General features: G+C 46.5%; 1 protein-coding gene across 3 annotated transcripts in view; it reads left to right on the forward strand.

Moving 5' to 3' along the window:
* The window catches only part of LOC147903914 (sorting nexin 2B-like), a 103,357-nt gene that overhangs the window by 16,413 nt on the left and 74,736 nt on the right, over positions 1-12,208 (forward strand). For all 3 annotated transcript variants that reach the window (XR_015543973.1, XM_087402039.1, XM_087402032.1), the window contains exon 3: positions 9,644-9,904. Coding sequence is in view for 2 of the 3 variants with exons in the window: in XM_087402039.1 (XP_087258165.1) it covers positions 9,644-9,904 (261 nt within the window). In the remaining variant the exon portion in view is untranslated. The remainder of the gene's footprint in view (positions 1-9,643; positions 9,905-12,208) is intronic.

Raw genomic sequence — 12,208 nt, forward strand, 5'->3', positions numbered from 1 at the left:
TGCCATCTACAGGCTTCTTTATGTGGGCTCCTGCCCACTGAATTGCTGCGCAGTCCTGCAGCTCTATATCCTGTCCTTTCCCAGCTCAATAGCCCTTGCAATGGACACATGGCTGGATGATACACAGCCCCACAACCAGTCCGCATTTGGGCCTACTGTCAGCCATATCTGCTGACCAGATTGGTCTCATTGGTCACCTTAAACTGAACAGATGTAGGCTGCCCACGTGGCAGTCTTTCCACCTCCCTCTTCATGTGCCTGGATGGCACAATGCATACCCGCCCTCCTACAGGTATTAAGCCTGCCCAAGTCGTGGGCTGTTTGTGCAGCAGTTGGCAATCCTCAGGCTCTGGGCTCTCCTCACCCCTCTGCAGCCTCATCAGTCCTCTTGCTTCCCCGATATCCTCATCTATACATTGCTAAGTTTTCTATGCTGCACACAATCAACTGAAGAAATCTCATTTATATTTTGCTTCAGCCTGAAGGAGAAAAACCTTTTTCACCTCGACACTCAGAATCAGCCCTTCTTGTTCTCAGTCTATAGCCCTGTTCTCACTAGAAGGCAAATGAAATGCTTCTTCATGCAAGGTTTAGCTTTGCACATGGAGCTGCTTTACTTCTGTCTTTTGTTCATTCTAGCACTCTACTCGCTGTAATTAAAGTGTACATGGGACTGTTTGAAGAATATGCATTAGATAAACGTCTTTGTATTCAGATTACAGCCCGTTTTGCACTTTATTTCTTTGCCATCCTTATCAATTGCCTTCTTGTTTCCCTCAGCACCATTCCCTATGTAAGTTGTAACTCTAATAGAATCCCTTTTACCTCCTCCTCCTTGGAAGCCTTAGTTATCCAAAATTTTACCTACTGCTGCCCTGTGATAGATCCAATATCCATTCTGTGGAAATTTTAAGTATGCAGGGTTGCTGCTGTTCTGATTTTCAGCCTCTAATTAAACTACAAAGCCAAGATATCCTCAGATTGGGAGGAGGAGCTCATGGAGCTTCTGTCTAGAGATTCTTCTCTCTTATTCTCTCTTTCTCCGAGTTTAAGCCTCTGCCAGCTGCCCATGTGGAGCTGTTGGTTAACCACCTGAAGAAGAATTCGGCACTCTTTTATCTCTCACAGACGTCTTTGTATATGGAATCCTCTTTTGATGAGCTGTCTTTGCGAATATGGGGCATGCTCACCCTTGTTATTGTTAGAAATCACCCAACAGAGGGTACGCACAGCGGAAGACTGATACAATTGCCCAGGAGCTCACACAGTGTGGTGTGGGGTGTGGAATCACAAACTTCCTAAACTTATGTGCATAGAATAGATGTGGAGACTCATCAATAGACAATGAACCAGCCAGATAGAGAAACCACCAAAATAATATATTTCCGTCCAAAGCTATGGACACAATCCAAAAGAGAGAGATATCCAGAGTCCCACCAATGGTGTGGTCCTCTGATCTTACCACAAGGTACTCCTCCTATCTGCTGGCTATCTTTAGACTCGAGCCCGCGTGCTCAAACCTCAAGCGTAGGTTGACTTTCTGTCCAGATCCCTTCCACCTTGCTGTCTTTGCACCAGCCTAGGTGGGCAGCACCCTCAGCCAAGTCTGCAGCTACTGTATGCTCTCTTCTCCTCTAGTGATGACGCCCAAGACAAGCTCCCTGCTGCTCCTTTCTGATGGGGCTTTTTTGCTGCTCCAAGTGATGAGTAATGGAGGCCCAAGTGCCCCCTTTAATAGGCCCAAAAGGCCCTGAGAAATGGCCGACCCAGCACGGGGATGAACTGACCCCCTCTGGCCGACTTGGTTGGCTGGTCCAACCCTAACCAGCCGACCTGCTGGATGGCCTGGTTGGCTGGCTCAACCAGCCCTATATAAGGGCCCTAGCCAGGCCCTTTTGGGCTGCTGCTAGGCGGCCCTTTGCTGCTGCTGTCCTGCCATCAACAGGCCCTTGTGCTGCGTGCAGGCCCCAAACCTGCCCCGCACGTGTGCACCTTTGATGGTGAAGTACCCCACCATGTGCCGCCTTCATACAGCCACTCCTTGCCTGTGACTAGAGCTCCAAATCGCCACTGATCTGCTCCTGGACCTCCTTCTGCCAGTCGCCTTATCCATGGTGCTTATCCATACTCCCAGATGGCTCCAGGTACTTCTCTAGATGTGCTGCCCACATGACAGCCATGATGCTGTCCATGTGGCACCCCCTTTTCTTTCTTTTCCTGTGAGGTACTGTGGAGGCCCCCTCTCCATGTCTTTTCCTCTGGGCATGCTGCCCGCATGGCATCTAAACAGATGCCCATGTGGCAACTCTTGTCCTAGGTCTCCCTCCCCCATGCTCTTTTCATATGGGGGCTTACTGATGGGGAGGTGACCTTTCCGACAGTTAGGCCCATGTTTTATGTTTTAATTTTCGCTCATTGCATGGTCTATGCTTATATATTGAGTCTTGCAGTGTCTTTTGAGTAAGGTAGTATGTGCTTAATAAGGGTGGGGTACCCACCTTGACCTCTTACTCTTGAGTTGTGTTTTTTATATAAAAGTTCCCCTTGTCAAAAAGTGCAAATTAATAAAACCATCCCAAATCACTAAAGTGGGTGCTCTACCCCCTCACACTCTCTGTGCATGCTTACTAGATCATGGGGGCCAAAGGTTGATTCTTGCCCAAAGAAATAAAACAAGTATGTGCCTCATCCTCACGGAGGATATCCACTTCCTTGTACTTGAGTATTGTCGAATGGGCTGCTTCCCCTTTGGCAAAGAGGTTTTATTCTTCTCATACTAATGAGGACAACTCACAGCTCTATGATCTTTATTAAAACATTATATCTGGGTCGTCATAGTCTTTCTATAGTGGTTAGGAGGTAACAAGAACCTCTTATCTACAGTGTTGTTACTTGTTGAGGACCCATGATTTTCACGTTTTATTCTCTTTTAAAGAAAGCCTTTCTAGGTTGACTAAGATCAAAACTTGGTTTCCATTAAAGACTTAGATTATGTCGTGGAGTCATCATAGATTTGAGCAAATCTAATAGCTTCTTCCAAATCTTTTGAGGCATGTCTATGTACTTCAACGCTAAAGTCCGTAAGAGAATAGGAGCAAGGAGAGCAAGGGGGGAGTTGTATAAACACTAAAACTGTAGCGTGTAACCCAAATTGGGGGGTTAGGACCCACTAACTCAACTCGTAACTGTGGTTAGTGGTAAAATCTAATAGACACTAACACTATAATAATATTTCCATCATACCTCTATAGGGTTTGAAGTTTCCCACAGTGCTGCCATAAACAGAGAGAGCTGTAGGTATAGGAGTGGCTGTTGTAGAAGGCATCACTTGTTTAGAATTCATTGGAGGGCTAGGCTTATTGAGAGGTCTACTGTCCAAGTGTCCAATGCCAACACCCTTCTCCTTCAGATTATACTTAGGTTCATAGAGCTCAGCAAGTCTCATGGCCTCCTTAAGAAAGCTAGGGCTTTGAGCTGACACATCAGCCAGCTATGCTGAGCAGCTTGCTCCTATCATCGATGCCATGGGAAAATAGAGATAGCTTGCAGAATTTCTTAATGTAGTTCCTTACTGACCCTTGCTGACTCAACTCATATCATTCACATACAAGCTTCTCTCTAGCAAGGGGAGAGACAAAGGTCTGAAAAATCTGCTCCTTGAAATCATCCTATGTGCTAACTTGGGTCCCCCTTCTTGTTAAAGGTGCCTCCACCACCAAGTGGAAAACAGCAAACTGACTTTGCTTTATACATGCTAGAGTGGACAGAGGTGGTTAAAAAACGCACATCAGCCCCCAAGAATGAGTTCATATTTGATGCATTGGAAATGGAATAGCAAGGCCTTGAATGGCCTGGCTAGAGGAGTAGCAATAGGCGACACCCCTACGGCAGACGTTGCAACATTGTTGACCAAGATGGGTGTCAACCTTACTTGTAAGGCAGCTTGAAGCGTGGGCACGGTAGATGCAGCATCCAGGCCATTGATAGTGAGATTCTAGGCAGCAGCAGATAAGTCCTCCCTCATGAGTGTGAGGGCAACATTGAAGGGACTAGGACATTTTTTGGAGGATGATCTCACGCTCTTGTAGCAAGAGCACCGGAGGGAGGGGATGGTGCGCGTGATGGCAACAAGACGAGGGGAAGTGGGCTGTCTACAGAGATGGCAAATTGATTATCTGAGAGAGAGCAAAAAGAGCAGAAAGGGAACATGGGGAGATGAACAGCACATGATAGTGTTGGGACTGTGAGACTAAGGCAGAGAATAGATTGATAATGGCAGTATGGAATTGCAATGGCACCCTTTGGTCTGATCTAGGGGGTTTTGATAGAGATGTGGTCTTCTATCAGTGTATAAATGGATGCTCAAGTATGTGTGGGTGTGTGGATTTTTATGTGTGAGAGTATATTTTTATACTCTAGTCTACACCCATTGTTGGGCGTTGATGACGTCAGTGGGGATGTCATAGTAGCTAGTCCCTGCTATGTGTGATGGAGTTTATGGTTTTCAATCTTATGAATGACTATTGTGAGATTGAAACTGCACTTTGTTGCGTTTTTAGAGGATGAGTTTGGGAACGTTCCTGGATTCATCTAGGTATATGCTTTTGCCGTATTAGCGGACATGCAAATTTCACCTTATGAAGTTTTCGTCCAAGTTGCGGCTTGCTGGTATTGCGATAATTCTTTCTATCTTAATGGTATGTTGCCCTATCAGCTAGATTTAGATGCTCGTTTGGGAGAGACTAAAATGAAATCGGTTAGACTTCACAAGCAGTTGTAGCTTGAATGAAGAGATTTTGGACTACTTTTTGATCCTTTAGTGCTAGCCTTCGTCATGGCTGAGTCTGCCCTTCACCTTCGGAGTGCCGACAGAAACTTAGTACGAAGACTTTGTATACATGGATGCTCAAGTATGTATGGGTGTGTGGATTTGTATGTGTGAGAGCATATTTTTATACTCTTGTCTACACCTAGTGTTGGGCGTTGATGACGTCGGTGGAATGTCATGGTAGCTAGTCTCTGTTATGCGTGATGGAGTTTATGGTTTTCAATCTTATGAATGACTATCGTGAGATTGAAACTACGCTATAGAGTTTTGTGACTACGGTCACTGCAGGACAGAGGACCAAGCCTCTCACCTTCGAGGAGCTTGGGCCTTTACTATTGCAGGAAGAGGCTCGGGAAAAATTGTTTATGCAATTGGAAGAGAAGGCTCTCGTGGCGAGGGACAAGCCCAACAAGGGTAAATTCAAAGACTCCAAGAATAAAAACGAGACCGAGGATACAGAGAAAAAGAGGCAGATGAAGTGCTTCTACTGTGAGAAGCTTAGTCATTCCGCTAAAGAGTGCCGCAAGAAGAAGGCGGACCTCAAGAAGGAGTCCAAGTCCAAGGAGGAGTGAAAGACTTAATCGGCAAATGTCACGACTGACGCTCTCTTCATCATCACTGAGTACTGCTCCGCTTATGAATGAAGGAGAGGAAGGTTGGTGTGTGGACAATGGCTACATTGACAAGTGCTAGTAGATCCCTGATCTAGGTGATTTTGTCATATGCCATGCCCATTGTGAGCCCTAGTCAAGGGACAGTCAAGCACAAGTTATGTAGGTCGGTCTCTAAAGCCTTAGTTTAGTCCGTGTTCCATGGTTTCCATCGTAGAGCTTAGTAGGATTAGTGTTTCCATCTTAGGTTTTAGAAAAGTCTAGGTCCTAGCCTAGGGTAGGAACACCAAAAGCTGGCCGATGGAAGAGGGAGGTGCAGCCCATGGTAGGAGCCCCAAAGGGGCTTCCAAAAGGCAACACAAGGTGTAGGGAATAGGCTGGGGTAGGTGCCTATTTATAGGCAATCTAGGCTCTAGCCAATCAGCCCATAGGGCTGATGATTTCTGGTGTACTGTATGTACCAAATTTGTGCAATAACCTATTGTTTGTTAGAGTGATGGACAAGCACAATATGTCGGTCACACCGGCAAGGTCACTATCACATCTAAGGCAAACGGACAAGTGGTGGCTCAAGGTGTCGAGGAGCATGGGCTATATCGGCTCAACGCTCTGTTGGTGCACAGGGACCATGGAAGATCCAGATTATGGCATGAGCGGTTCGGTCACGTCAACTATGGCACTCTCCGAGATGCAGAAGACAAAGATGGTGGATGGACTTCCACCGATTGCGGGCAATGATCATGTCTATAGGGCTTGTGTGGAAGGCAAGCAACACATGGACAAGTTCCTCATCACGGGCCAAGAAGCCGCTCGAGTTGGTTCGCGCCAACATTTGCAGCCCAATGTCGACAAATTCATTCGCAGGTTCACAGTATTCTCTCTTACTTGTTGATTATTTCAGTCGCATGACATGGGTATTCTGCCTGGCCAAGAAATCTCAGGCTTTCAAGAAATTCAAAGATTGGAAGACCCAGGTAGAGAAGGAGAGCGGGGAGGTAATCAAAGCCTTCCGCACCGATAGAGGGAGAGAGTTCACTTCTACTGAGTTCAATGGATTCTGCAAGAAGCAAGGGATTAAGAGACAACTCACTACATCTTGCACATCTTAGCAGAATGGAGTTGCTGAGAGGAAGCACACGACCGTCATAGAGACAGGGTTGACCATGTTGCGAGGGAGGAATCTCTCAAAAGCCTACTGGGATGAAGCCGTGAACATTGTTGTTCACATTCTCAACAGAACCAAGACCAAGGATGTTGATGGCAAGACTCCATATGAAGCTTATTATGATAAGAAGCCTGTCATATCTCATCTGAGGGTTTTCGGTTCTAAAGCATTTGTGCATGTACACAAAGATGAGCGAACAAAGTTGGATCCCCATAGCCGGAGCTATATCTTTGTGGGATACAGCGAAGAGTCCAAGGCCCATCGCCTATTCAACCCAAACAAGAAGAAGATCCTTATCAACAGGGATGTGATCTTTGAAGAGACCGAGCCACAGCTTGTCGAAGAGGTTCCAGAACTTCCAGCGTTACCCCCACCCAAAGTCACCATCTGCAAGGTGGAGCTGATTGAAGACCCCGAGGAGGAGGAGGAGCATGCCATTCCAGAGCCAGCTCCCAAGTCAACTCCATTAAAAGCACCTCCATCTGAGAAGAAGCTACCTCAATGGTATTTGAAGACGTTAGCAGGCTCACGGGTCACGGACATTCTCGCGAGCAGTTTCGGAGTGCGGCGGTCTCAAAGAAACATGAAGACTCCCTCTGTGAACTTTTGGTAGCTCAACTCGCGGAGGCCCGTTCCTTCCAGGAAGCAAAGGATGTACCAGAATGGCAGGAAGCCATGAAGGCAGAGATGGATGCCATTTTGAAAAATGACACCTAGGATTTAGTGCCCAAACCAACCAAGCGGAAGGTCATCGGGACTAAATAAGTGTACAAGCTTAAGTTCAAGTCAGATGGGAGCTTGGACAAATACAAAGTAAGATTGGTGGTGAAAGGCTATGCACAGTCAGAAGGACTTGACTTCGAAGAGACATTTGCCCCCACAGCTAGGATGGTGACTATTCGGATAGTCATTGCCTTGGCTGCTCATCATAGTTGGCCTATTTTTCAGATGGACGTCAAGTCTGCATTTTTGAATGGTAACTTGGAGGAGGCATATGTGGCACAGCCACCAGGATTTCAGATTCAAGAATCCCCATCAAAACTCTGCAAACTACTGAAGTAGGCCCCTAGAGTTGGCTACCAGCGGATAGATGTTTTCTTTTAGAAGATTAGGCTTCAATGGAGTCCATTAGAGGTAAATCTCTATCTCGACACAGAGGGGGATTTGCGGCTGGTATTGATTCCATATGTGGATGACCTCATCATTACTGGGGATCATACGAAGAAGATTGCTCAGGTCAAGAGACTTCTTATAAAGGAGTGCGAGATGATTGACTTTAGCATACTTCACTACTTTCTTGGGATTGAGGTGAAGCAAGGAAAGAGCAGTATCTTTATTTCATAGGAGAACTATTGCAGGGAACTGCTCAAACGCTTTGAGATGGAAAATTGCAAAGCAGGAGTGACTCCCATGGAAGCTGAGTGTGCGTGATCCATCGCAGCTGGTTGATTCATCAGTATATCGATGTTTGGTGGGGAGTTTGCTTTACCCCACCAATACCCGACCAGATATTTCCTTCGTAGTTGGATTGCTTTGTCAGTTCTCCGCCACACCTAAGAAGGCTCATTGGGATGCAGGTATGAGGGTGCTAAGGTACTTGAAGGGTACTTGCACCTACGGCATCACTTATACCAGAGGCATTGAGTTGGGAGGTTTTTGTGATAGTGATTGGGCAGGTGACATTGATACCCGGAGACCGACCTCTGGATATTGTTTCTTGCTCTCTTCAAGAGCCGTGTCATGGCTAAGTAATAAACAACTTACTGTTGCCCTCTCATCTACGGAGACGGAGTACAGGGCTGCCTGTACAGCGGCATGTGAAGCATTGTGGCTCAAGTGGATCTTGGAGGACATGAATGTAGCCCAAGAAGATGCGATTGCGGTTATGTGCGACAACCAGAGTTGCATAGTGATCGCCAATAACCCCGTGTTTCACTCATGGATGAAGCACATCGAGGTCCACTACCACTTTGTTCGAGAACTCATCGACGAAGAAGTCAGAGTTGATATACTGCCCAACCAACGACAACATCTTAGATGTCTTCACGAAGGCACTTTCTAGGGAGCAGTTGGAACACCTCATTTGACGCATGGGGGTGTTAGAAGGTCATTGCCCCACCTGTGAGCCCTCGATTTGAGGGGACAAGGGGGCAGAAGACCATAGGGGGTAGAGGGGAAGGTAAAAGGCAGCAGACCTACCTGGCAGGAAACAAATGAGACGAAACGCAAATAAATGGACGTAAATATCGATGGAATAAAGTGGGTCTGTTACACTCATTGGAGGAAAAGTTCTTCATTGTTAGAGCTTGCAAAGGTTGACCCTCTATCTAGAAGAGCCTTGATTCTTTGGATGTAGAGTCATGCATGTTTCCTTGGGACAGGCTCTGTGCTTCTTGGAAATATATGTGAGGAGTGCAAGGTTTTGTGCTTCTAGTTTACTTTGTTTTTGTGGGAAATTTGCTCCTCGCTTTTTTTTTGTAGAATCGAGGTCTCTCTTGGAATTTGAAAACATCATTGGGCCTTACACGATTTAGTTGCATCATAATGTTGTTATTTTTGGTGGTTGATGCTAGGGATAATATTCTTCTCATTCTATGTGAGATGTGTTGTGGTTTGGGCTTGTCTCTTTTTCTGCCCGGGTTGGTGGGGGGGGGATGGGTTTGGATATGTGCAAGCAGTCATGAAGCTGTGGGGTATGCATCATCGGCATGCATGCTTGTAAGGTTGAAACTGCAAGGCTAGAAGGTGAATTTTTCTTGTGTTTTCACATGATGAGTTGGGCATGGCGCCAGCCTTGCATAGGATATACCATTTTTTTTGAGTGTAATGTTATTTTATGAAATATAAAATGTGACCGTTTTATATGTACAGAGGTGCTTTTCAATGTTTCACCGATTTCAAGACTTGAAATACTTCAAATGTTTTTCGTGAATACACTTTGTTATATTTGTTTTGCTCAAATCTTGTGGATATATTTGGGTCTAAAAAAATTCAAAATAATGCAGTTTGATGCCTCATTTGGCTTTCTTGATGTTGCAGGACCAATTGCACGAGTATCTCAGTTTGATGCAATCAATACACGGAGCCTTCAGTGATCGGTCAAATGCATTGCTAACTGTGCAAACGCTAGTGACAGAAATCTCTTCAATGAATGCAAGAATTGAAAAGCTTACTGTAGCATCTTCCAAGATATTTGGGGGTGACAAATCAAGGAATCGCAAAATTGAAGAGCTGAGGGAGGCATTGAAAACTACCGAGGAAGCTCGTGATAGTGCTGTGAGGGAATATGAACGCATCAAGGTGTTTTCTTATCATCCTTCTGTCTCTTCCTTTCAAAGATGAATTATATGTTGCTTAATCAAAAGCTTAGAAATTTCTGGTTTTTCCCATTCAAGAGATGGTGATATTAATAATTTCAAAGTTGTTGACGTCCTACTAATCCTCCTTACGTCTCTACCTCTGAGTTGATGTACGAAAGGCAATCAAAGGGCTTTACTATTGTTGTTGGAAGAGGGTTGGTCACCTGCCCATCTGTGAGCCCCCATATGAGGAGAGTGTTGGGGGGGTGAAGAATAGGGGTAAAACAAGCAGAGATGGGGCTGTCACATGGGCAGCAAACAGGCTGCCATGTGAGCAGCATGCAAGAGAACCAGCTGTGCGGAGCTGTAGGACAGCATGGAGCTTCACCAAACTGTGGCGCAATGCCACATCAGCAGCAACAAACCCTGCAGGTATAGTACAGGACAGCAGATCCGAGGTATGGGTCTGTACGGAGATCTGGAGCAGGGAAGACGGAGATGTGGTGATGGATTCAGGGGCCAGACAGAGGCTGGACTGAGGCAGAAATGTTTGGACTGATGGCGGAATGCATGGAGCAGTATGGCGGCCGCATGGAGCATGTAAAAGGCCAGGCAGAAGGACCTGCAGCAGGTTGGGTTTTAGGGCAGGCCTGCCTGGGCCAGTGGCAGCCTGCCACATGGCCAGGCAGGGTCTGAATGCCTCAATATATGTGCCCCCACCAGGGGGGAATTCACAGACCAGCCAAGTCTGGGGGGGGGTGGGGGGGGGCTGTTTGGGTCGGCCAAATTCGCTCTACCAGGTTGGTTTTATGGAGGGGCATTTGGCCCTAAAAAAGGGAGGCCTTTGGGTCTCATTTGACATCCACTATAGCAGCAATCAGCCAGCAGATTTGGAGCAGCAGGAAAGCCTTCCTTGGGCCTACATCCAGGAGGCGAAAGAGGGACTGAAGGGTTGCAGACAAAGAGCTTGGTAGGGCTGCACACCTAGGCTGACATCCAGGGCAGTAAGGTGAGGGGATCACGGCATGAAGACTTCTACAGAAGTAAAAAGCAGGGTGGGAAATTGGGAAAACCAAACTCCAAGACAAGGTACATGCATTGGGAATTGAATTGCAGCAACTGAAAGACCTGAAAGTGACCTCAGAGGGGGGCTACGAGGCCATGGAAGAGCTCAAAGCAAAGAATGCAACACTCAAGAAAGAGATGGCAGCCATGCAGGCCACCATAAATGGAAACAGGCTAAGTTTACACAGCAACTCACCAAGAGGAAGGAGGAGATGCTTGAATGGACAACAATGGGGAAAAAGGGATTAACAGCCCGCAAGAAGTTTATCTTTGAGGCTTTGGAGGAAGAAAAGAGAAGGACCAGCAAGGTATTGAATGTTTTGATAAGAGGCCTAATAGTGGGAGAGACACCAATGGCAGATGCCAAAGCTTTGTTCACTAAGATGGGTGTCAATCGCACATGTGAGGGAGCTTGGAGGGTAGGCAAGACGAAGATACCACCGAGGCCATTGGTGATGAAGCACCGGACTGTAGTGGACAAGTCTATCCTCATTGCATGAGGGCAATTTTGAAAGGGACTAGAATATATTTGGATGACGGTCTCACTCTCCTACAACAAGAGCACAGAAGGGAGGGAATGGTACGTGTGATGGCAATAAGACAAGCAAGAAAATGGGCTGCTTACAGGGAGCTAAAGTGATTATTGGAGAGAGAGTAGACATGGAAGAGAAGAAAGATGGGGAGATGGACAGCACATGGTGGTGTCGAGCCCATGGCATGAGTACACAAAGTGGATTGAAAATGGCAGTGTGGAACTGCAATGGCATCCTCTCATCTGATCTGAGAGGTTTCTCACAGACATTCACTGATAGAGACATGATTTTCTATACTGAGACACATGAGACTTGAGAGAGGGGGCTGCCCACAATGACGTGATACACTTGGGAGTCAGCCCATAGGAGGGAGACGAGGAGAGACTGTGTGATACAGGGCTGTGGAGGTGTAGCTGTCCTTTTCAGATCACTCTTGAGACTACTAATATTTGTGGTACGGAGAGAGGAGCATGCACGACACCTGTGGATCCGAGTCTAGCTACTGGATCCATGAATGATCCACATTGCGGTGTACGCTTTGCCAAGGGAGTTACCCCATGAGAGACCTGAACATCATGGTATAGAGCTTATTCTTGGCAGTGAGCCACCTAACAGGCCCCCTTACAAAGTTAGTGCAACTTAGCGAGAAGAAATCATGGCCCAAGTGCAGGACTTGTTGTTCAAGGGGTTGATTCAGCCTAGTTCCT

Source organism: Dipteris shenzhenensis, chromosome 3 (genome assembly GCF_047967505.1).
Source record: "Dipteris shenzhenensis isolate YYH24624 ecotype China chromosome 3, Dip_SZ_1.0, whole genome shotgun sequence".
NCBI classification, from domain to species: domain Eukaryota; kingdom Viridiplantae; phylum Streptophyta; class Polypodiopsida; order Gleicheniales; family Dipteridaceae; genus Dipteris; species Dipteris shenzhenensis.